Source organism: Gallinula chloropus (genome assembly GCF_964237585.1).
Source record: "Gallinula chloropus genome assembly, chromosome: 1".
In the NCBI taxonomy this organism is placed as follows: Eukaryota; Metazoa; Chordata; class Aves; order Gruiformes; family Rallidae; genus Gallinula; species Gallinula chloropus.
This window is the reverse complement of record NC_140085.1, coordinates 207937139-207963435: the sequence shown is the minus strand read 5'-3', so window position 1 is coordinate 207963435 and position 26297 is coordinate 207937139. Positions and strand designations below refer to the sequence as shown.

The 26297-nt window shown below is 38.8% G+C and overlaps 1 protein-coding gene across 1 annotated transcript in view; it reads left to right on the top strand.

The window, feature by feature from the left end:
• The first annotated feature begins 1300 nt into the window (after positions 1-1300).
• MICU2 (mitochondrial calcium uptake 2) overlaps positions 1301-26297 on the top strand; it is a 146235-nt gene continuing 121238 nt past the window's right edge. The window contains exon 1 of the mRNA XM_084270255.1: positions 1301-1537. Within this exon, the coding sequence (XP_084126381.1) occupies positions 1340-1537 (198 nt within the window). The 5' untranslated portion in view covers positions 1301-1339. The remainder of the gene's footprint in view (positions 1538-26297) is intronic.

Genomic DNA, 26297 nt, shown 5'->3' with positions numbered 1-26297 from the left:
GAGTACTTTCTGAATGCCTTTAACTGAAGACCAAAACAATGGGAAATTGCACAAAGCAGTTCTCTGCCCAGTCTTTTCCCACGGTCACATGGTGAACCATTCTTAAAATATGGATACTGGCACTGCCAACCTACAAATGACACTTAGCTTCTTCTCTGCTTTACTTTGTGTGACCGTACCGTTAATTCCCAGATGGCCCAATGTTTGAATGTGACCGGCTAACTACGTTTGAGTGTGATCAACTAATTTTATCTAATCAAGGCCCAGACAGATTTGTTGAATCTATGGCAGTGGACAAAAAAAGCACCTTGAAGGACCCACAGTGAATAGCTGTCTTTGACACACATTATTACTGCTGGTCAAGGCAATCTGTAACAATTTTCTGTGATGACCTCTGCCATGAAAGTTTCTGTAAACAGTATCTACTGCCATCTGAATTTTATGAGAATCTCTCCTCTTGAAAAGGTCTCGTGCTTTTGTTGTTTCTCACCTGGAACATATGCAGAGCAACAGATCACACCTGAGGTCTCCCATACTTTGGGATGGCTGGTGCCAGGTTAGCCCTGCTAGTGCTCATCGGACCTGCCTCCCTCTGTCCACTGGGATTCCTGATGGGTTTCCAAACCCAGTGCTCTTCACCTACTCATCAGCGGCTTAAAGCTCTGGAAGAAGAGCTGCATAAGTGAATAGCCCTTGGGACTAGAGCACCGTTACACCTCTCGCCGCTTTTCACTCCCTACCGCACAGGTAAGAGCCTTCGGTGGTCCCTTCCCAGCACAAACAAAACGCCTGACCCTGGCCATCACCTCCTCTCTCCACAGGACCCCGCCAGCCGAGCCCGATCCTTGGCCAAGCCCTTTCCCCGTGCCGGGGCAGGGTCAGAGGCAGCTGCAGTCCCGGGGGGCCCGGCCGGGCCGCGCAGGGCCTCTGCCCGCCGCCAGGACGTTCCATTTAACTTGTTCTCAGCGAAGCGCTTGAAGCGGGGGCTCTGCCGCCTCCCCTCGCCCCTGAGGAGACTGTCCGGCCGGGAGCCGGGGGCGTTTCCAAGAGGGGAAGGCGCCGGTGACAGCTGGGAGACCCTACGTTACCTCTCAGCCAGGACCGTCCCCTCCGGTTTGCGGGTAGCTTCCCTCCCGCTCGCGGAGCGGGGCCGGCGCGCTGCGCTCTCGTAGGGAACGATCCCATCCCGACGGGACACAACTCCCACCACCCCCTCCCCGCCAGGCGGGCAGCGGGCTGCCCGACGGCTTCGGGCCCGGCCGGCGCGCATGCGCCCGGCGGCCCGCGGCGGCCGAGGGGCCGGTTCGATGTCGGCGGCGCCACGGCGGCTTCCGGGAAGATGGCGGCGTGGAGAGCGGCGTTAGTGGCTGGTGTCCGCGCTCCGCTGAGGGGGCGGCTGACTGGGCTGCGGCCCCCTCGGAGCCAGCGGCGCCCGCCCAGCTGGAGGGTGGCTGCCGCCGCTGCCCTGATCGGCGGAGGCTCGCTGGCAGCGTGTTACAGCGGGCGGCCGGGCGTGTTCTCGACGGTCCTGGCTCAGGTAAGGCGGCAGCATCCCCGCTCTGGCAGCCTCGTCTCTCCCCCACCCCGCGGGCAGGGCCGGACGGGCCGCGGGCAGGGCCGGGACCTGGCGCCGGAGGCGGGCGTGGGGCCCGGGGGCGGCCGTCGGCGGGCGTGGAGGAGCAGGGTCGGTGGTCGGACCTCGTCTGCCTCAACGCTGAGAGGCGGCGGGAATCTTCCTGGCTCAGGTCATCCAGCAGGTAATGCGCGTCCCCGGCCCCCCTGGCAGCCGCCGGCGTCGGCACAGTGTCACTAAAAGTAATCCTGCCTCGTCTCAGTGACGGGAACGTTGACATTGTCGTCAGGGGAAGAAGGCAGGGGGTTGCCTCAGTACCCAGCGCTACCCGGTCCGCCTGACAGCCCCGGTGGTGCAGCCTCATGAACTCTGTGGTTTGCACAAGCACACGGCCTGTACCGAGCTCCTTGCTGTGCGAGTGACTTTCAGCACTTCTCTTCCTTCCATGGCGTGTGGTCTTCGTATCAGGTGCTGGCAGACAGTCATGCACCTTTCTTCTCCTGAAAGAAGAGTATTTCACAAAAACAGTGCTGTTATAATCTCATACCTTGAAATGCATCACACGTGATGGGGTGATTTCCTCTTAGTATGTTCAAAATGTGAGCTATGGATGATAAAACGTTGCTTGCCCTAGAGTATCAGTGCATGCTCAGGAGGTTGTGTTTGAGGACAGTCGTTATTTACAAAATAATCTTCACAAGTTCCAGAATACAGTGATGCTTCCCAGCTTGATGATGCTCATGAAGGTAGTGAGATTTTTCCCATTCTTCCTTCAGAGAAGAAGTTACTGTCAACTAGAGTTGGTTGGTTCTTTCCAGACTGGAAGACCTAAATGGTTTTTTTAGGCTAGAGGGTTTAGGTGAGACAGATGAAAAAAAAACAGTCTATGCTTGCAGAACCATTCATCTACTTACACCTGGAAATTTTGGAAGTATTCAACAGTTTGTATGCTTCAATGTCTTGTCTCTTAATGGATACTGAGCAGACTGAACTGCAGGCAGATAAATAGCAACTTTTATTCTTCAACCAAGAGCAAAGAATGACAATTTGATTATTTTAAAAATTATATTGCTGTCTTAATTGTGAAGAATTTCTAACATGCACCTTCTCAGGAAACTTAATTTTGTTAAAAAAATAAGCATGTTGCTGAATAGATTAATTCTTAGTCCTTGGACAGCACACGTTAAAACTGACTTTCTATATACAGTTTCTAGTGAGAAGGTATCTGTTATTCCACTAGAAATCCTACTGGGAGTGTATCTCCTTGCTGTAAAAAGCCAACAGAATGTGGTTTCATGTTTACTTACGTGACATTCAGCAGCAGCAATCATAATGTTTAGGAACGTATGTCCTTGAGACCAGTTTTATGTATGTCTGTATATAATTCTTGCCTAAACAGACACGCATGTAGGTATATATAAGAAGTGTCCAATGCAGGAAGTAATCACTTCTAAAGGGTGTGGCATGAAGAAATCTAGATCCGGTGCTGATGTGTTCATAGAGCTTCCATGTAATGCATGGAGAATTCTATAAGTACACTTGTAATTCTCTGGGGGAACTCCAGTAGTCTACAGCTACATTAAATTCCTGGACTTTGCAAATGTTAAGTAGTTAATTCAATTTAAAATTTTAATTTTTCTAGTAAAATGACTGTTGGAGATGCTGTAGTAGGTATAAGTCCTCTGTATGTCTTGTGCTGCTGCAATTAACGTATTGAACATTTTAAAACTACCTAAAAATTGGCCATGCAGAGCATAACACTATGGCCAGTGAACTGAAAGTGGCCCTGGATTGTAAAAGCTATGAACAGAGTAATAGAGTCAAAACAGCATGTCCCGAGTCTTTTAAGCAGTTTGGATACTGCTTGTGGCTTCTTATTGACAGAAATAGGAAATCCTCAAAAGCAAAACAATGTTGAAAGAAGTGTATCACCCATATTTTATGTGTGAAGGTTGTTTTTTTCTGTCAGTTCAGAGCTTGTGCAGTCCTGGAGATGCTTTTCACATTTCCACAGTGGATAACTTTGCCTTCTAATCATTTTTTTTTTTCATTATAATTGATCTTAAGCAGCCTTGCTTGAGCAGGTGCTGGCAAGCAATTCTTAATTATTTCTTCATGTTGCAATTTGTTGTGTAGTAGAAAATTTTGCAGCATAGGTACGTGAAATACAGATTAAGGCAAGTATTCAAAATCAAACAGCATAGTTTTCATTGTCATTGTGGTAATAAAGGACTATCTAGTGAAATGTTTATTCTTCTATATCCTCAACAAGGTCTAGCATTTGCTCTTGAGATCGCAGTGAGGTTATGCTACAGTAATTCCTGGTTTTCCTTGGTAATACAGGCTTTACTGTCGAATCATAAGAATGAATTGCTGCAAAAAGGGTGGTGATTATTTGAAATATTTGACAGAGTGTATCTCCATGTTGTAAAGAGCCAACAGAATATGATTTTAATGATTAGTTATGTGATGCTTTTCAGCAGCATTGCATTATGTTTAAAACCCCCTGTTGTTAAGACCAATTTCATGTATGTCTGGAACTCTGGTGTAAGCATCATTTGAGCCACTGAGTAAGTTCTCATTCTTGTGCTAAGTGACATGTAACAGCCATTAATAGCTTTGCTTCTTCAAAAGAAGTACTTCCTGTTTGTTTAATTTAAGTAGCTGAAGTTGATAACCGTGTTTAGATTTTCAATTGGTCTCAATAAAACTTGTCTCTATCAAACTAGTCAGAATTTTTTCAGCCATACATTTTTCTAGAGAACTTCAGAGGTACAGTTTACTGTTAAAGCTGGAAAACAACACATCAGAGTAAAATTTATGAAAAGTCATTATTTTTTCTTTTTTATTCTAAAGATTTTCATAATTTTAAAATCAGAGACTGATACCTTTGTCACCTAGTTTCTTAAATCTTTCTTTAATTCCAGCCCTCGTGTGCTGCTGCTGCAGTGTATTTAATCCTGCCAGTTGATACTGGTTGTTGGCACTTCTCAGAGTGAATGAAATCCAGCCTGTCTACAAGTCTTTGCAGAACCAAAGGTCCTGCAGGGTCAGTTAAGCTGTTTTCCTTTTGTGAGTTGTATGGATAGTGTCTGGTTTATTTTGTAGTGGCTTATGTTTGGTTACTCTGTTCCAATATAATTGTTGTTTATTCTGGCAAGAAATTTTCAGGTTGTTTGTTTTTTTTTTAAATTTTTTTGGCCTGTTTTTTTTTTTTATCAGCATTTCACTGCCACTCATCTCTTCTGACAGCTTACATTAAGTGGGTAGTGTATTAACAATAAAACTTTCTATATTTAATGTAAGAGTACTTCAGATGCAATCTTTCATACTAACTGTCTCTTTAGAACTTCAGTAAGTGATTTATGAAGTTATTTTCATTCTCTGTATTCATTTGCTGACCTACTGTTAGGAAACGTGCAAGTAACATATATTGGAATAAGTCCTTAGTGCTGATTGTAAATCTCTACTGTATAATTTTTTACAGCAAAATTAACATGCCCTTTTCTAATTTTTTATAGGCACCAAGTTTTAGTTCTATCTGCACTTGTTATTTACCAGTGAAGCTACATTGACAATATCCTAGACTAGGTACAGCCTGTGCTGGGAAAAACTAGATAAGTTTTTAAAAATTAATATGATATATATATTGTATATATATATAGAAAAAATATACAATATATATATTATATATAGCAAGGTTATATAGTGAGGGTGTGTGTATGTGTAGAGGAAGGGAGAGCGTAAGAGCTTTTTTTCTACCCAGTGTAACTTAGAATGTGGATTTATGTTGAACTTCACTGAAAGTGTTTCTTCTGTTGTCCTGACCAACACAGCCAGGTCAAGAATGTACACACTGCACTCCACACTGCAGTGATACTATACAGGCTGCTTCTTTTCTGTAGTAGTGTAATTCACATGATGCAGTGGTACCTAATTTCTAGCCTTGACCAGACTCGTGGTATTGTCTCTGTCTCTTTGTTATCTCAGAGCTTGCAGTTGGTAATACTATTGTGGCATTATATGGCCTAAAGCTGTTGGAATTCTTTGGTTGAAGTCTGCTTTTTGTCACAAATCAGCTTTGTGGTCGGGTAGGTTACCTTTATCAGGGTCAATAATCAAGCATGATTGCCAAAGACTGCAAGTGGATTTGGAATGGCACTCATTGGGAGGCCGTAGCATGTTGTGAGAGGTAATGACTTCTGCCTCCCCACTCCAACTGAATTTGGAATTTGCCAAGGCACTGTCGCATCAGTCTTGTGTGTGTGCAAACTGCAAATGATAAGAAAACTCTGAGAAGCAGCAGGCTGCCAGGGGCAGCATCTCCTGCCCCTGCTGAGTTTTTTATCAATGTGTTTAGGCACTAGCTTCAGAAAGAATAATATAATTTGATTCACCCTTGAAAAGATGCCATCCCTGCAGAGCATCACATTTTGTGCTGAGTCTGAGTCACTGTTTTTGAAATGAGACTGACTGGAGCTGTTACTAGCACTTATATGAAGTTATATTTGTGCAAAGTCTTGTCTGTTTCCTGGGCAAATGAGGTTTTGTTTCAGCATTCATTTTCTTGGGTTGTGGGAGCATTAGTTGGTATTTAAACATTCGACACTGCTTACCCGAAATAGAGGAAAACACAACTTATATTTTTTTGCCTGTTCTTGTTCTGTAATTATTTTCTGTTACATGATTGTAATCTAATTGGTTCTCTTTATTTTACCTTCTCTACTACTGCTTGTGTTGCATCAGCAGTGTGGTACAATTCTTCCAGATTAGGAGAGACTCAATTCCTGTCATACTGAAAATACTGAGATAATGTGTATAACAATGGTAAAGAAGCCATTTATGCCTTCTTGGTTTGGTTTTTTTTTTTCTCATTTAAAAGTTATTTATTGAAACAATCCTCTTCTGGACTGTGTTAAATTTGTTTTTCACTTGAAACTGCACTACATGTTTTGCTGTTTTCCAATGTTAATGATTCTTAAGAGAAGCAAAGATAGCCACACATGGTAGTGGAGACTTTGTGTGTTGCAGTGATATGAAAACTGTTATTCCAAGAAACTAGAGTAAAATACTTCTAATGATTAAAACTATGGCTTAGATTAGTTTTCAGGGCTACGTGTGTAACTACCACAAAAATTTGTGTTGGAATTATCACTGTACACTATTTAAAGAACCCAGAATACTGTAAAGGATTCCTCAAACACCAGTTTGTTCAGGGAAGGCCCCGTTTGTTCAGACACAATGGAAAAGGCAAAAAAAATACTGGAGGACCTGCTTACAAATCCTGTGGAGATCTTGGTGCAACATAGTTCATAAGATAATCTAGGGAGAGTGCTTAAATATAAATTTTCAGTTTCTCAGGAGTTTAGTAGAAGTCTCTGTACTCCAAGACTTCAAAGCTGATAAAAATGGTTAAAGAAAGTTCTGAAACCTTATCTGTGTTTCTTGGTGACGCTTTGAGATGGGCACTTTGTGTTCAAAGACACGAGTGCTGCGGTACAGTGGTGTCAGACAAGTTCTGATGTATTGTGTATGGTTTTCAAGCAGGTGTAATTTCCAACCCGTTTCAGTGGGTGATTGGCAAAATAATGTCTCCTGTAAGCAGATTACCTGTTTAGTGTATTTTCACTGGGTTGGTAACTTCTGGCATACATATGCTTTCAAACCAAATGTATTCAGGTGCAGCATTTTGTTTAAATCACTTGAAGTAATTTTTTAAGAGCAGTGGCAGGAAGAGGTGTGTAGTTCTGGGATTTTGATGGGGTTTTTATATGCCCTTTGTATCCAGGACCACTTTGTGACTTAAATTATGCTTGCACTACTTTTAGCCCACACTTCCTCATTCAATATATTTCTGAATATCTTTCTGTCATAGATGATATTTAGGAAGGTAAACTGCACGTAATAGCTACACTGGAAGGACTTTTAGTCTTTGCAGATAAAGGGTATATATGTGGCATTTTAATTTGGTCACCAAATAGGAAAATACTTATGTCTCTGTAGGAGCCATTGTGTAATCTGTAAGTTATGTGTAAGTGCTTTAAATTGTGAGACAATGGCAGATCTTGTTAGAATGGAATTTTTGTGAGGGTTTCTTTGCAATCTGTTTAAAAGCCTGGTTCATGCTGAGAGAAGAACATTGGTATTAAGATGAGGTGTCTTGATAAATATAGAACACGGGATAAAATTGCATAAGGATTTGTAATGATGTATGGAATCGCCTGGAGGGAGGAATGTGGTTCTAAAATAAAACTAGAAAGAATATGTGCAGTCTAATCTGATAAATATACAGGAAGATTCTTGTGCTTACTCCATCATAAAAAGAAAAAAAATGCCCACTTTTCTTGGATCAAACATCCTAGTATAGATTTTGTCCCCTAAGTAATACTTTAAAGTGTTTATCTTCTGAGTCTTTATTCTATTAGAAATTGAGAGTGTAAATGTAGCAGCACTTACAATAGATTACTAGGATGCTTACAAAATAAAATTAAGTGTGTGTAAAATAAGTCTGCAGTATAATTTTTAAACAGGCTTTTGAAACTTCATGCAAATGTTTTTAATCTGCATCAAACGTGCTGCTCAGTGGTAGCTTGCAGGCCTCAGACAAGCCTCAGATTTTATTTCAGCTGGTGCAAACCTGACCACATGCTCGCAGCATTAACGCTTAAAATCTGTCCATTAAAAAAACCCATGTGAAATCATTAAAATTACCATTGTTGTTGTGGGTTGGACTGTTTTTAAGGAAGGATTATATTTTTTAATTGTTTTTAAAAAATATCTTCCCTGCTTTACCTTGTCCCTTCCATAAAACATTGTCCTGGCTTTTTTTTTTTTGCATTTTGTTTTGCTGCTGACCAGTGTTTTCTCTGTGCAACAGAACATGCTGTGCTGTGTGGAGTGGGCTGGGATGAAGTGTACAGAACTGGGCAGTGGTTACCTGCACAACCTCAGGTTTCTGTTCTGCTTGTAGCTCAGTTGGAAAGGTGTTAAAAGGATTTCTTGCTGCATTTTCAGGTTGGGTCCTTGAACCATCTGTAAGACAGTGCCTTTAAATCCCTCTGAGGAATCTGCAAAACTGACAGCCTTCGGGGAGGCCCAGTTTGATTCAGGAGGCTTTGAAGTCATGATGTCTCTTTACAGCAGTGCCCAGCACTGGAGAGGCTTGGTATTAAGGTGCAGTGAGCTGCAGGCTGTTGTTGGTGTGTGGTAGTGTCCATTTCCTGACTTTGTGGTTTACTTTATACCATATCTTTCCTGCTGTATTTACTGTCTTGATAAATATTATCAAAAAATGTTGTCTTAAGTCATGACAAGGTAGTCAACTCTGTAGGTAAATGCATTAAATGCTGCCTATTTTTGGTAAGGAAAGGTAGTCAATTTTTTATTATACGAGTGAGATGTCAATAATCTATAGCTACAAAAGAGGCAGCTTAACACAATTCATGCCTATGCCTAACTGGTATATTGCCTCAATATGTGCCTATTAAGTTTTTTCTTTACCATGCACCTAGAAGTAAACTGAAGTATTACAATATAATTAGTTGGTTCCATGGGTTTAAATGCCTTGATAACATTGTTACCTCCTAATTAATCTAGAATGATCGAGTTTCAGTTAATAGTCCCAAAGTATTATGAAAATAATATGTGCTCAAAAAAGCATTTTAAAAAATATTCCTCCAATTTTTAAGTGTCAGTGAATCTTCCCTGCAAGAACTTTTAGGAATTAGATTGTGAGCTCAGCCTACCCTGATCTTTTTTTCTTTTCCTTAAATATACTTCAGTCTTTATGAAACTGTGCCTCTTGTGTAGCCAACGAGGGTAACCTTAGCTACCTCTTGTTTAATTCTGTATTTCACTGTTATGGAAATACTGTATATATCAGGTATCCACCAAGCAGTCTAAATCAATAACTGAGATATTAAATATATCACAAACATCATTCTCAGCATTAGTGACATACAGGCACTGTCATGTTATGTCCCTAAAATAGAATGTGGTATAGAGAGTATGGAATCTGTAGGACCATGACGTTATAATTAGTTATAGACTTAAATATTACTTACGGATATACATTTATCTCAACTTTAAATATTTGTTATCCTTTTTGTTTTTTTCAATGTGAGCTATATCCTGAAGTTTTTTGTTTTGAAAAAGTTAACTTTTATTCCCTTCTCTGTGAACAGAGATACTTTGCACAGGTGTCTTCATTGATACTAAAACAACATGATGTCAAATGTAATCTTAGGGGTCGAGGTTAAAATTTAACTACCTTTCATCTGATTTATCACACTTGAATTCACTCTTGCTGTACGACTTCAGTGATTAAATAAGATCTAACTAGCATTCTTTATAGGCACTTTGATACATATGGACAGATGGGATGAGTTAAGCTGCATGGTTTTGTTGTTTCTAGCTACTGTTTTAATTGCAGTGTAATAAAAGGTTAGTGTTTAGTCTTTGTCTATTTATGTTAATGGCCAAACATAAATTAAGAAAATAGCTTTCCTGAAAATAAAAGAAAATACTCTCTTGAATAGAAAGAATTGTACAAAATAATCTGATTTTTAACAAAGATCACAGAGAAGAAACATCTATTTAGTAGGAATATGTGAGTTTTCCTCCAGTAAATACTCTAGATGTTTTCAAAGTAGATAGTCTATTTTTTCTTTATCTGCTTTCAGATAACTCAGAATCTACTCTAATTTGTGCCGTGGATATACTTCTGTAGGCTTCACTGTTAACAATAGCATTATTAGCTCTACTAATTCCATCTCCTGATTTTCTGCATTGGATATTTTTACATCACTAAATTTTGGTACAATTTAATGATGTCTAATTTTCTTTTTACTGTGGTTCTTACCATAAGGTTACTTAACGTAACAAGGCCTAATTCTGCTTGAATATTGTTCCAAAAATACACTAGCCAAAATAATTATCAAAGATAAATGACAGATAAGTCTGTGTGAAATGCTCATTCAAATTATGTGTTGTAGTAGGCTGTATCTCCTTACTTCTGAAGGTTTATGTTACACTGTGAACTGAAAGCCAAGAGAATGGAGTCTTGTCAGTTTTAAACACCAAACAGCATTTCAAGTAGTTCCTCAAGGTTTATGTCAGTTTCAGGGTAGGAGAAATTTCAAGAGTGATTGTCTTGCACTGATGGAGTCTATAAAAAGCAGTTATACCAGATGTAGCAAATAAATACTATCTTATCAGCACTGATACCTTCCCTGCTCCTTTGCCAAATCAGCAGAGAAATTCCTTTGTCTGCCTCCAAAAACTGCAGAGACTAACTCTGGCATCGATGGAAAATTTACAGGAAATTGTGGAAATTGATGCTTCTAGGAATCAGTTTTTTCCTTAATCTTTCTTTTTGAAAAAACAGGCATTTTCTTTCATCATGCCTATTATTGGAGATAGTGCCATATTACATTAATAATCTATTAAAAATTATAATGCAATATTAAAATAAAATACTTTGTACTGCATATAAGGGTATACATTTCTAATGTAAGTTTATACTTTATTAGTAGGTACATAATAGTAAACATATTTATGAAATATAGTTAAAATACAGGCTGTATGGATGCTGTAATAACAAATAAATATAATACTGTATTAATAGTAAAGTTACATAATTTATTTTAGAAGTTTCTAAAACTTCAGAAATTGTCAGATAAACCCAGAATTTAAGGGATGGATTCTGCCTGAAGTTCTATCAAAAGTTCCTTCTGGTGTCCCTGTAAGAGGCAGAGGTCTGTGTGCTGCTGAGCCAGGCTGGGCTTTGAACTTGACCACGGGCACACACTGGTGTGAAATCTTGCCAAGGAGAAAAGTGGGAAGTTCTGTGCTGTTGATGTATCACTCACTGGTGAAATGAAGTTGATAACTGTGTTATATTCCCTCACAAAGTTGCCAAAATTTACTTTATTTTCAGTACAGAGGTCTTAATGGATATGTATTGACCACATATTTGACGGTCTGCTTCTCCTTTTCTGAACTTTGAAAATGAGGACACCAGATCTTAATGCTGTAGCTGACAGAAGAACTGGTTTGTGACTGCAGTACATCTTCTGTACCAGTTTTGTCTAGGTTTGTTCTGCAACTGTAGACTTGTCTGGTAATTTGGTATTTTTTAAGGATATGGAAAATCAAAATGGTACTGAGCATGGAGACTGAGATACTGCTTTTTACCTTACCTTTATAACCTTAAGTTGTTTAAGTGGTCTCAGTAGTCTGGAATTGTCACAAAATGAAATGTTTTTCCCCTGCTCATTTACCTGAGAGAAAGGCATTAAGAGTGTGGCTCTTACTTGTCTTTACTTGCAGTGAGGTTGACTGATGAAACATCTGGTACCCATTTGTATTTTGATTTGATTTTATCATCTTAGGCATACAAGAATACATTAGTATCACTGCTCTATTGGGGAATAAGTAAAATATGTCAGGCTTCTGTTGAAGGTGTGAAACAGCAGCAATAAGCATTGCAATCTCCAGGAAAAAACAAAAACAAAACCAAACAATACAAAACATGCATCAATTTAATATTGGGGTTTCCCAGAGCAGTTTAGACACTTTAATATAAAATCAATGCTTTTTAGTAGGGAACAAATGAGGAGAATTGATACTTAATGTTCACATTAGATGGGCTTCTGGTTCTTAATGCAGAACTGTTTTTCAGGAGATCCTTCTCTGCTTAGGAGTAGCTTTTCTACTTCTTGCAGCATTGTGTCCACGGTGTGTCCATGGTAGAACATCCTGGGGAGTTGTTTGCTTGTTTTGTATTGGGTTTAGTTTTTGTTGGTTTGTTTTTGTTGTTTAAAGGGTTTTGGTACTAGCATGCATAGATCAGAGAAAACATGATTTCAGTGCTTTACACAAAATCTGGTTTGTCTTCCTGAAATATGTTTTTCTCTGAAATTTAGAGGAATTCTTTCTCTGGTTTTCAGTAGTGCAGTTAGCACAGCTACATAGGAAATGCAGACGTGTTTTAGGAAGATTGCAGTAAGAGAAATGTAGTTTTTCTTCCGATTCTACAGAAATTCTGTGGTTAGGCCAAGGATGTTTATAAGCACATGAGAAACAACTGAGTAATGGAAATAGAGCTAATTAAACAATATGCAGACTCCATGTGTGCTTAGTTGGGTGAGCTCCACAGATGCTTTTCTTGTGCTGTGACTTATTTTATCAGAAATTATTTTCTTCTACCCCTCCACCAGATTATTACTAGTGCATTCTGCTATTTGTTCTTTACTTAAGTGACAGTTTTTTAAGGTCTGTGAACCATTTTAGTTTAATGTGGATGTAGCGAGACCTCTCCATATGTAAGCTTCTCCTCAAAATCTTTAAAATATGTTTGGATTAATTTCTAATAGCTACAACTACCTGAAGGGAGGTTGTAGGGAGGTGGGCAATGGCCTCTTCAGCCAGGTGACAGGAGATAGGACAAGGGGAAATGGCATGAAGCTGTGCCAGGGCAGGGACAGATTGGATATTAGAAAAAAAATTTTTACTGAAAGAGTCGTCAGGGCCTGGAACAGGCTGCCCAGGGAGGGGGTTGAGTCACCTTCCTTGGATGTGTTCAAAAAAAGGGTAGATGAGGTACTCAGGGATATGGTTTGGCTTAGGATGGGAACGGTTGGACTTGATGATCTTCAAAGGTCTCTTCCAACCTTGTGATTCTGTGAACATACTCTTTTTTTGTTGTTGTACAGCCAAAATATGTATTTCAATTTGCCATTTAAAATAAATACATTTTTGTGTTATATCAGAGCTGGAGTTTGTTTTTATAGCTTGGTGGCTATTGCGTGTGTGCGTGTGTGTTATTGCTGCAGTATTTCTCCTGGGGAAAAATAATAGTTCATTTTTTCACATAGGGCTGTAGTTAGGCATTTCTGTAAAGAAATTTGTGCTTCTCTTGCTTGAGTTCTCTCCAGGAACTTTCTTGAAAACAGTACTAAAGACCTAAAAGTCATAAGTAACAGCAATTAGGCTGTGAGCTGTGAGAAGGATTCAACGTGGAAAACAAAAATGGCAAAAACTAAAGCAGGACTTCTGGGTTTGGGTTTTTAAAAATAATCCATTAAAAGCATTACATTTTCAACTTAAGTGAAGAACCACCATGGACAATAAACAGTGTAAAGTGTGTATAAGTACTTTTCCTAGAACACAGTGTTTTCCTTTATTCTGAATATGCCTGTTGTATGGAATGTTCCTACTCAGTCTCCCAGAAAAACACCGTAGGAAATTACTGACATACTTTTTTCCCAGCTGCTGTTAAATTTGGAAAACTGACAATGTCATATTGCCAAATGGTGTTGTGTTGTTGTTTAATTGTGATTTACTTCTGTACAGCCTCAAAAGTGGAAAATGTAAAGAAAAATTTGAAGATTTAGGTGCACCAGAAATGTTGTGTGTGTTAATGGAACAGGCTTTTTAAGAAATAAACACTGGATTCTTTGTGAACACCTCTGTAAAAAACAATGTGCTTTCACCGTTAATATGCCATCTGTCTACTGAACATGGGTACCTCATTTTATCACTTGTGATGAAGAGGTGCCTCAATAGTGGTTTGTAGTTGGATTGCTTGATGTAGAAGCCTTACAGTAGTATATAATGTTCCACTACAGATAGCTATTTCTTTGCGGAGTACACTTGTTCTTTGTGGCAGAGGTAGGAGATATCACTTCCAGTACTGCCGGGTGCTCTTAGTGACAACAGGGGACGATTATCCTGAGAGTCATCACATGGCTGAATCTTTTGGGAGAAGGATTTGTGAAACTGCAGTTGTGGGAGTAATGGGGCATCTTTCTTGCTTTTTCATCCCCTAATTGCTTGTTAGTTGGATCTTTGTGAAGGATCTTGGAGTCTTCCTTGCAGGACTCCTTCCTCACAGCAGATGCTGCAGGATGAAGTTTTGCAGGGGGTCCCAGGTCCTCTTTCCTTCATGTAGCCTGCGGGTTGGGTCACCATCCCTCCATCACTTCCAGGACCAGCAGACTCCGTGTGAGGGACTGCTCTGTACTGCCCCTTGCCAGTGAGAAGTGATGCTTGCTTCTACTCCCTCCACTGCTGAAGCAGAGGGACTGGCCTTGGCTCGGCATTGAATACAGAGTTAGAAAGTGGCAGGTAATGGGAGGCAGCCACAGTGGCTCTGGGCCAGGCTGTGTAGGGATTAAATTCTGGATGTAATGTTGATATAATGGAATCAGAGCCTTCTGTATGGTGCAGGAGAGTGTGTTTGATTGTGTATTACTTCAGTAAATTGGTGTCATGTACACCTGCTTCTGGCCATCAGAAATATCCAGCTGATCTGACTAGATGACCACAAGTGGATTTAAAAGTTGCTCACAGTTGATGTGTGTTACATTTCATGCATGCGGCCTTTGTTGTTATCCTGGAGGTTATATCTGGGCTGTTATTTCACTACTTCAGACCAGAGGATTGGCGATTTTCCCATCCTTGCAAGCTTCAGGGACACTTCAAGCCCATTTAGTGCCTCTGTACATGAGTTTGGCAAGAAAAAAAAGCTGATAGAGCCAACATCCCTTATTAGACCAGCTGCTTGTGACTGGGAAGATCACACAAGCTTTTGGTCACCAAGCTATGGAATGTGTCTTCTCTGTCAGTAAACTTGGAATAGACAGCTAACAATTTGCTGATGATGATCAGATTATGTTAAGGTATCCATGAGATGATAGTGATGGGCTTTCGTTTGTGGATAGTGTATTGGTCCTAGAGGTGATACTGTGCAAAGAGAGGAGTCAGAGAATAGTTTCAGGAGAATTTGAAGTTCACATGCTGGCAACAGTCATGCCTACATATCAGATAAATAATTTTTCATATTGAGGTACTTGCTGAATATGAAAAACTTCCTCTGCAGGCAGGTGATGAAAGCAGTTTTGCTTTTGCAGTGAAAACATCCTTTATTCAGTTTTGGTCCTGTAATCTTTCTATTTAATGTAATACTTTTATAGTGGGGGAAGCAGGTGAAGAGAAAGTTAGTCTGCTCATCCAGAGTGTGCTCTACTGTATTTCTGGAACTGGTATATGCACAAGGCACTGAGGAAAGCACCCCGTGTTATTGTAGGTGTCTCAAAAATGGTTATTTTATGCAATATATGCATAGATAATTTTAAATTATTCATAAAGTAAGTGTCCACGAGGTATCTGACATTCAAAGTCATTAAATTGCTGTTATGATTATTTATACACAATTTACCTAACACATAACCAACCTGCTAATGGTAACAAAGTGCTTTGACAAGAGGCTAAATTGAACTTCATCCAGTACTGAATAAGTGTTCGGTCAAGCCTTAAAAATGAACTGTTTGAAAGGGTGTTTTATTTAAGGACATAGGGATTCTTTTAATTGGTTTTGAACTTTCAGGCTTGAAACTTACGCATTATAGGGGCTAGAGGTTTTACAGTGAAAGCTGAGATAATTTCTTAGTATTATGAGCAACAATGTGACTTTAATAATTCCAAATGCTTTACTGGTTTTCATGATGAAACAAAGTGGCAGGATCAATGTGTATGTAGGCTTTGTATAACCTTGACTTGACAATCAAGAGTGGCAAGTGTCTTGATGTTTTCTTTGGTGGCATTTATTAAATCTCAAAACTCAAAAGAGAATCTTTACTGAAGTGCCAAGTTGCACTACTTACCACATTGAAAAACAAGCCTTTAATACTAGAAAAAGGGCTGTAAAACCTAATGACTGTTTTAATCTTGTGGAATTCCTAGTTGGTTATCCATTTCATATCCCATCTCCTTTCCTTATAGTTGAAGTTTGCTCTGTATGCCTTATTTTCTTGACCCTCAAGTTTTTCTGGATGGAAGGGGGGAAAGGATCACTTTCCACACAAAAGAACCTGGGAAAAATTGGTTTTTAAAAATAGGTGGGGAAGGGATAGAAATTTTCATTACATGGAAATAGTTTATTTTGGAAGTATAAACTTGGATTATCTTTGTATCTGTTGTTCTTATACAATGTCTTGTGTGTTGAGATAGTTGCTAATGACAGGGTTCACGTGCACTACAGCAAAACAGATAAAAGCTCATTACCTGAGCCATGAATCCTGGATTGAGTTTTATTGGGAGACCAAAATCTCCCCTCCTCCCCCCCCCCCCCCCCCCATTTTTTTGTGGGAGTGTAGTATTGCAATTTGTGTTTGGTTTTGGGTTGTTTTTTCTCTTTCTTCCTTATCAGTATGAGAATAGCTGTGTTCATAATGCCAGGTTTCGTATGGAGTATAAGCAGCCTTGTGTTACCAGTAACAAGGCTGCAACTGAGTGTAATGATGGTTGTGCTAAGAAGCCCTGGGCATCTGCCTTTGGGTATAGAAAGCCTCAGACTTTTCTGTACTAGTTAGCTGGCTGGAGAATTGGAAGAAGGTTTTTTTCAATTTTATTTTTTTCCACACTGAGAACAAACCAGGTGGTTGTCATCTACAACATAGGAATGTGTCTGTTTTGATGAGATTAGGCAGATTTCTACTGCTTCAGACAAGAATAGAGAGAAGTGATTTTTCATAATAAGCACAGTTTGAAGGTTGGGATATGAAGTATTTAGGTTCAAATCCATGATCTGGATAGAGCACAACACAAAGCTTAGTTTGTATTTTCCATATCACAGGTGTCTTATCAACCAATTTATTAGGTAGTGTAGGATTACTTTTTTTTTTTAAGTTGAATGACCAAAAAAAAATAATTCTCAGGTGTACAGAAACTGGGATCTTCTTTTCCTGCCAGTCCAGATACTTCAGGACTTATATTAAGTATATATAAGGCCAATTTATAAAAAGAAAAAATCTTTCCAGAAAATTGTCTTTTTTGTTTGTATGCTTTAAGTAAAAATACTTATATTCTTATGGTATTGTTTGTCATTTATAAAACTGAGGTGCTCCAGGCCTCTAATCATCTTTGTGGCCCTCCCCTGTACCCATTCCAATAGTTCCATGTCCTCCTTATGTTGGGGACTCCAGAACTGGACACAGTACTCCAGGTGGGGTCTCATGAGAGTGGAGTAGAAGGGCAGAATCACTTCCCTTGACCTGCTGGCCACTCTCCTTTTGCTGCAGCCCAGGATACAACTGGCCTTCTGGGCTGTGAGTGCGCATTGTCAAGTCATGTCGAGCTTCTCATCTACCAGCACCCCTAAGTCCTCTGCAGGGCTGTTCTCTACCACTTCATCTCCCAGCCTGTATTGATGATGGGGATTGTGCCTGAAAGACAGGCACAGAGTTGTGAAGCATGCAATTTCTCCTTTGATGTAACGATATATCAAATACAACTGAAGAAAAAACAAATCAGTTTTGCAGGAAAAGTATCGTGAACTTTTCTCTGTCCTCTCAGTTTACCAATAACTTCTTGAAGAAAGGCTCAGCTTTTTCTGAGACTGAGAGTCAAATTAATTGATATATGAGTCAAAATAGATGTTTTTCTGGAGTATTAAAAAGCTTCACACACAGATAACTTGGAATTCAAAGTACAGTTGGTTTAGTGTAACTCATGTAAGCATCTGTGTGAACTGTATCATTAATTTATCTGTTTTAAAACCGTATTAGATTAGACCTGGAAAGATAATGCAATAATTTACCAAGTGCTAAACTGGGTTTAAAATCCATCTTAATGGTATAGCCTGCAATATGTATCTCAGTTGTGTTAAAGATACTGAAGTTAAAAATAAAGGGGAGGAGGAAAGGCATATCTGTGGTGTCAGCGAGGCATGTGGTAAGCTGATGTATTAAGGGAAGGTAATGGATCTGCTTGGATTCCGGCCAGTGGTGCCGGACGCGGGCATTCTGCCGAGCCACATTCCGGGGCATTAAGTGCAATCCCTTCCCTGAGCATGCTGAGCCCTCTGCATAATTTGTCTTCCCCACGGTCTGTTCTGAGGACTGGGCATACAGCTTAGGGAGTTCCATTACCAGTACAGCTTCTTGGGAGTGGTTTTTTTCAAGTCAGGGCAGTGTTTGCCTTCTGAACACGGGTAGCTCCATTTGAATTTTCTGTGTGGGCACTATCTTTCAACTTGCTGGTACTTTGATTAGGGTATTAGAATCTTGTTTCTGCTCTGTATTTCTGGCTTTAAGCAAATCTTCTTAAGATGATGGCTTTCTAATCTACATTTTTTTAATTTATAAGTGCTGTTGGGGTTAGCATCCAAAATTATGGTGGTGGGATTGCCTTTTAACCTCTGAATGTCGGTAAGTGTTTCTTACACTACAGCTGTTTGCTACCTTACAGCAATGCTGGAGGAAAAAAACATATCCTCCATTTCTGTGAACACAAAGAGCAAGAACAGAAGAAAAGATTTCTTTGTGTGGAAGACACCTGTATATTTCAACAAGTAATCAAGCACTACAATAAACTTAATTTCTTAAAGGTGTTCAAGATAGAAGTTTACATCCTTCAACATTTGAAAAGCATCGTTCCTATTTTCTACCTTTTCCCATTTTCTTGGCCGCTGAAAAGCAAGAGGTGTGCAACTTCCTACTATGTCTTCTAGAGTAAAAACTTTGAAGGCATTCAGAAGTGTTTGCAGGGTTGGCCTCCTGCTCCTTCCTTGTGCTCAGAGGGCCAAGTTACCTTAGATCTCCTGATGACAAGCATACACCGTTTTGTGAAATTAATTCCTCCAAGGTTGTCTTTGCCTACTGGGGTTATTTGGCTACTTGGTTCACTGAATGACCAGAGCGAGCCCAAATGTTTAGACTGTGCTTGGTATGTTTGCATGCAACTCATTTATATAAAATAAATGTTGTAAAAGCTTTAACAAGGTGTTAATGTTTATGGTATCATCACTTTTAATACCAACTTCTTGTGCTAACAGCTATGATTACTTTTCCTTGTTACTGAAATGCTGGATTGTAATGAGAATTTTCAGATAAATATTTAATGTCAAACTGGGCTGAGATTAATCTAAAGATATTAATATGCCCAAGGTAACTGTGACCTGCACTTCGCTGCAAAGATGTGCCTTGAATATATAAAATGACCTGAATTTCTAGCATGAATGTTTATAGTCACTTTTTATAATCCTAATGGCCAAAATCTATATTTGAAATTACTTGTTTTTCTGACATGTTGATTGCAATTAATCCCTATTCAAAGATGTAGTATTACAAGCTAATCCTGGTAAATTAAACTGTTTAATTTTACCTTTCACTCCTGCCGCCACAGAAAACCTTCCTACACTTAAGTGCTGCATAACACTGTTTATAGTTCTGGATGCAAAGAACTGGAAACACTGGACAGTGGAAAGCATGTAGAAGGGGGGTGGCATTTTCCTTCTCAAGCATCGGGAACGTGGTGCGCTGACGTCTGTCCTTCTCCATTCCCACAGCCTTGCTCAAAAAGAAGCCAAGGTCCAAAAACATTCTTTTTAATGTGATGCTGTCATTTAACATTCTCCATGCTTCTGGAACAAAGTTATTTACGCATGTGACCTAAATAGCCATTCACAGCTGCTGCCAGCTAACACCCTGGTGATGCTTATAGCTCCTCACCCTAACGTTGGAGAGACTTCTTTTAATTATAGCTTTTTGATGAACTCTGAGTTTCTTTGTTAAAGCCCTTGTCTAACCTTGGTCACATTTCACACATTTAGGACAACTGACATTAATCCCAACTCTGTTAAATATGGAGAGCCATAAGCACTTGAGGCGACAGAATTTCTAAGAACAGATAGATTTAATTCAGTAAAACTAGTATGAAATTGTATAAAATATGCCTTGCACTAAGTAGTCTGTTGTACAGATAGAAGTCATGCTTCATTTTTGGCATAGTAGGCATGACAGTAGGCATCTTTTGTTATTGTAGTTGAACTAATTTGTGCCAGCTGTTTATGCTTTTCTAGTAACTTTTACTGAGCATTCCCAGGCATTTAGAGTACATTAATTTATCTAAAGGGAAATTAATGTGAAGGTAAACCAAAAGCACTCATGTGTTTGTTGGGAGAGAGTATAAAAAAAAAAGTAACACTAAGAAATAGCTTGTCATCTATTTCTTCACTTTGTTATCAATTAATTCCATAATCCTATCAAACTAAAGATAAGAAAATAAATATCTGAATCTTCTGTTGAGGCTCTTGTATAGGATAGAGTGGGAAAACAGCCCACTGGAATTTCTGACCTTCTGTTCTCCCCAGGTAAGGATTTTCGAATTCTTGTGGTTTACTATTATGTTGCCTTCCTCCTGCCTTTTAAGACCATCCTCAGCCACTTCCTTCCCTCTTTGAACTTCTAGTCATTCACTTTGATTTAAAACAAGCATTTATTTGAGGAAGACTGCAGAGCCTGTTCTGAAATGAAAAAATAACTATGAAAAGTGAGCTAGAGCCAATGGATTCGTGTTTTCCCCACAGAAAATAATATAGTTCAATATCATTTTGAAGAGCCAAAAGCCATGTTTCAAGTTGTCCATCCACAAATACCCAAAGCAAGTCACTTTCTAAAAATTCTTGCAACTAATTTATACAGGTATTGCTCTTGTGACCAAAATCTGGAGTTAGGAGATTTACAGGTTGGAAAGTGTACAGAACCATAAACATTTTATGATAGACTGAATAGTGACCACTTCTGTATCTTAGTAAATAGGTACAGAATGTTAACAATAAATAATGAAAATACACACAAAAAACTAATTAGAAAAGAGTGTTATTTTTTAAGAGTTACTTTGTGTTCACACTGAAAGTAATTATATACATTCTGTTTAGTTGCCTCCTGCAATGCGCTGGGGTTTTTTAGCTACCATATCAAAGATAGCTTGGGCTTCCATCAGTAGAAGCTTTAATGACTAGCTTGAAGCCATTTTCTTTTAAGGAATTAATATTTAGACATAACATTAGCTGTGGGGTTTAGAATAATTAATGAATAAAATTGCAGGGACTGTAATTTGCATTGCCTATTATCAACTTTTAAAGCTTTCTTTAAAGATTTTTGCTAATTAGAAAGCTAAATTGGTTCTATTTCATGAACAGGATACGTGAAAATTCTGCTATAATTTCTGTGTAGGCATTTGACCCTTCATTGAAATCAAGCCTGGATTAATAATTTAATCTTTTCACTGAGCAGATCCTCTAGAGGTTCAAAAAACCTCATTTGTTATTGTTTATTTTAAAACCTCCGAAACTTCATTTTATTTTGTGATTGGATTTGCTTGATTCTATAACAAATACACATTTCACCTTTTAGTGTGTGTTGGTGGAGAGAAGGGGAAGGAGGGAGAGATGGGCTGTTAGATGGGCTTTTGAGTTCAATTTTGTGCCAAAACCAGTTCCTCACAAGGGTGGAAAAAAGCCCTTTAATTGGGCCATCATGTGCTTGCATCATGGTTGGCACACTCCGTTGTTGTTCGAATTGGGCTCAGTTCATAGCATTCATACCTGAGTAAAACTAGAAGCACAACAGATAATGTAAGAATGCACATTGTACCCAACTTTCTGTAGTTTGGTATTCCTCCAAATTCGTAATTGTACTTAGGAAGTTCCCTTCTGGTCTTCCAAATCATTATAAAAAATGGACATTGCTAACTGATGTGGGAGTGGCATCCCAAAGCTTCTGTTCTCTGGTGTTAAATCTTTTGAAGTGGGAAAACTAATAGCTTAGAAAAACTTGGTTGAAGATTACTGCAAGAAAAATGCATTTAATAAATGGTTGTTTAATTGGCATGTGACCTGTACGGTTAGAGATGCCAGAGAACAAAACTACAGTGACAGAGCTGGGCTAAACTTTATTTAAATAATGCCTTCAGATGCTATTATACATACAGATTGCAATTGATGTAACTATCTTATCTAAAGTTTGGGTAGAGACCATAAGAATTGGTACTACGATTATCAGTAAATTGCTCAGGCCACTGCTCAACTGAGCTAATTGCCTTCCTTTCTATTCTTTCTTCTAATCAAAGAGGAAACAAGACTAGGTCCCAGCTTAGGAAGGGACAACATTATGTAGTAGGAGCTATCATGCTCACTGGTGTTTTGCCAGCAAAATGAGTTTTGTGCTACCTGTCTGAGATGCTTTTGGTTCTAAGCCTTGAATGCTGCTGGGTATGGCAGGGCTTTGAGTCATTATTTGGGGATACGTCTTCCCCATCACTAATGCTGTATTGACCATTGGAGTTTGCATCATTTGTAGAATACTTTTCATTTCTGTATATAAATTTAGTAAATTTCCAGGTTGTTGGCTTGTTGGGTTTTTAAAAATCTTTTAAATGCTGTCATACTCCTAAGGAAATGGTGAGATTTTACGGCGTCATTCGTGGGTTTACTTAAAGGATAAACTAAAAGTTCTTGCTTTTCTTGAATTACTGTGCCCATATGTGTCTGTACTCGAATCCTGCATCTGAAAAAGGATAAGGCTTGATGATTGCTAACATTTTATTAGCATTGCTATGCAATGTGATGGCATGTAGCAATTGTGAGAGAAGATACTGTTCTCTGACACTTTAATCCTGTGTTATGCCAGTCCATTCACAGTCCATTCACACAGTCTTCATTGCTTATCATTAATCCTCCATGTCATACTTTCTTCAAATCTGTTGCCTGTGATCATTCCTTACTTGGAGCCCATATTTAAATATACAGATTGTGGAATTTGTGAGTAGTGCAGTGCCCAGAGAGGATTGATACAGCACTCCTGGTTCCTCTTCATCTGGGTTTTTATCTTAAATCAGTTGATTGTTCTTTCAGACCGGACAGTCAAAATCTATAACTGAGTTTTTCATATAAATACACAAATAATTACAGGCTTTCCAGACATAATGTACAAACCTATTTATGAAAGTACCATGGTTCTTACCAGGTTTGTGTGTATTTAAAAAAAACAACAAACAAAACCCCAGAAAAATCCCCCACAAACCTACATTGTTTCTATGATCTCTTGTTCTACTTCACTCTCCTAGCAACAGTTTATGGATTTAATTGGAATCTGTGACTTCTGATTTTTCTAAGCCTGTTCTTCATTTGTGTAGAACCACTAGGAGGTGAAGAAAATGAAAATAATTTGTGCTGATGGTTAAATATGGAAGATTCAACACTTATTATATTGATATATGCATTGTATCATTAATAGTGTAATTCTGAGATGTTCCTTGATCAAGGAACCATGTTAGAAGTCAAGAAATTGTTTTCTCTGTAATATTGCTTTTATGAAAAGATTTTCATTGTACCACATGCCTTTTTCAGTACCTTTAAATAACTGTGTACGTTATTTAGATTACTGTAGATTATTTAGATTACTTAAAATACTAACATCTTAAAAATACTAATATATAGGTTTTTTCATTTTAATTAGGAGTAAAACTAGAATGCTTTAAATTGGTATGGCAGAAAGATGGATCAAGTTGGTGCTGCATATCAGTCTAAAGGACAAGCAGAAGCATTGATGCTGTCGTGTTCTGTGTTCTTGGGAGTTTCTTATGCAGAACATAGAATATCACATAGGGGTTGTACTTGTGTTGTCCTGGTGTGTGGATTGGATTTGTTTTATTGTTTGGGGTTTTTTAATGCAAGGGCTTTTACTCCTAGTTTTACTCTTAGGAAGCAGTTCCTGTCACTCATACCATTTCTTACTGCCAAGAAAGATCTGCACTTGATATGTAACTAAAAATGAGATGCAGAGATTTCAGAGGACTTAACCGAATTGCTTGCCACTGAAGGTGCATTTTATTTTGCCAATAACATTTTTAGGCATTCATAATTTTTGCAGATGTAATGAAATGCTCAGATAATTTAAAAATAAAAATGTTTCCCATTGTATATCCAGAGACCTGTTATTGGTAAAGTACCAATGGTAAATGCCGTTGGTAAGTTCAAAGCTGTGGATCAGACCAAAAAGTAAATGGTATAGATAATAAAATAATAGCAGTCTTGAGGTCTGTAATTCTTTCAGGGATTAGATACATGATATTTTGCTGGCATTAAGTTCAAAAACCTGTTCCTTTACTATTTGCAATTTGACTTCAGTCATGCATAGACTTGTTGACAGCTATTTACTCGAAGTCTACCTTTGCAAGAGACTAGTACCCTGCTGTGGCGCAATAAAGATATCAACATACCAGCTGCAAGAACTGTTTTTCAGCATTAGAAAATGGGAAAGACTTAACACTTTGAGCAGAAGCATGCAAATACACTTAATTTCTGCTCAGTTGCTCGGCTGCTCGATGATGCTGTTTTCATTAGATTGTGCTTTATCCCGTATTTATTAGATGTTGATATTCAAATTACTTTTCCAAGTTACCTACATTTTAAAAAGAAGTTTCTCCCTAACAACTCCCAGGCTATGTTTATAGCCTGTTGTGTATTAAACTCTCCTGTTAGTAACTTGAAAAGACTAGTTCTAGTTTTGTTGTCCATGGAAGTATTGGTGTGTTTGATACAGCACAACTCAGGTTGCATACCAAACAGTGCCATTCTGTAACAGACATTAGCAAAACTCTTGTGTTGTTGTCATCAAATAAATTGAAATCTTTGTTTATAAACTTTGGAAAGCTGTAGTGTCACCAGTAGGAGAAACAGGGCTTTTTTGGTGGTTTTGCTTGATTTTAGTGAGTGAGGTGTGTTTACTCTGAGCATTATGGAATTGTAGAAACAAATGCTAAGTTCTGCACCTACAAAGGAGGGATTCCTTGCAGCAATACTGTTTGAGGAGCAGCTCTATGGAAGGGGATCCAAACAGTGGACGGCAACCTGAACATAAGTTAGCAGTGTGTGCTGGCTGTGAAGAACACGGAGTATCCTGGGCCATATTAACAGTAGCTTACAGGAAGGAACTTAACTGCCTTAACTTGGCGTTCTTTAGACCATATCTAGAAAAACCCCTTCTGGTCTTGGACTCTCCAGTGCAGGAAAGGCATCAGCAAGTTGGAGTGAGTTCAGTCAGAGCCACCAAGATGGTTGGGGGCTGAAACACTTGCTCTGTGAAGAGAGGCTGATGCACCTGGGCTTCTTAAACCTGAAGAGGCAGTTTCAAGAGGACATGGTAGTATCATTCAGTGCCTGGGAGGTCATGGAGATAATAGTTTTTGCAATTGTGAATGGTGGAGAGGACAAGACATAGTGAGCATAAATTGAAATAAAAGAGGATCTAGCTGGATTGTTTTTCTTAAAAAAAGGATAAATGTAACAAGTATGGTAGAGGTGCACAGTGGGATTTTATGGCTTTTGTATTAATGCTAAATTTTTGGCCTATTTAATTCTGAGCTGTTTGATGTGGTAATTCTAACATTCTCTTTCTAAAATAAAAGTAGCATGTACTGGAAAAAGATAGGAATGTTTTGGGCTGCTGCTGCTGTAATTAGATGGTGTTCCCATTCCACAGTGCTTGGGTTAGAATGCTGTACAAATGTACAATCTAATAGTCGTGTTGGACTGTCGCTGGTCCTGTGGTTTTTGGGTTTGGTTTTTGCAACTTATCTCTCTTGATGCAGAGTAATAACATGTAGAATGCTGGAATCCACAGGTAGTCACTAGTTCAGTGTTAATGTTCCAGCTATTCAGAAAACAGATTTAGAAAAAGTTAGGAACACAGGCATGAAATCAAAATTGTAACAGAAAATATGTATAGGTAAAAACAATTCCTTTCAGGCACTTCCAGACTTGCAAAAGTGATGAAAAATATCATTAGATCTCAGTAAGTAACTTGGAGACATCAACTACCAAGGAGCCCTACCTTTATTTGTTGTGGAAAAATCATATAATACTTTATCTTTCATTTAA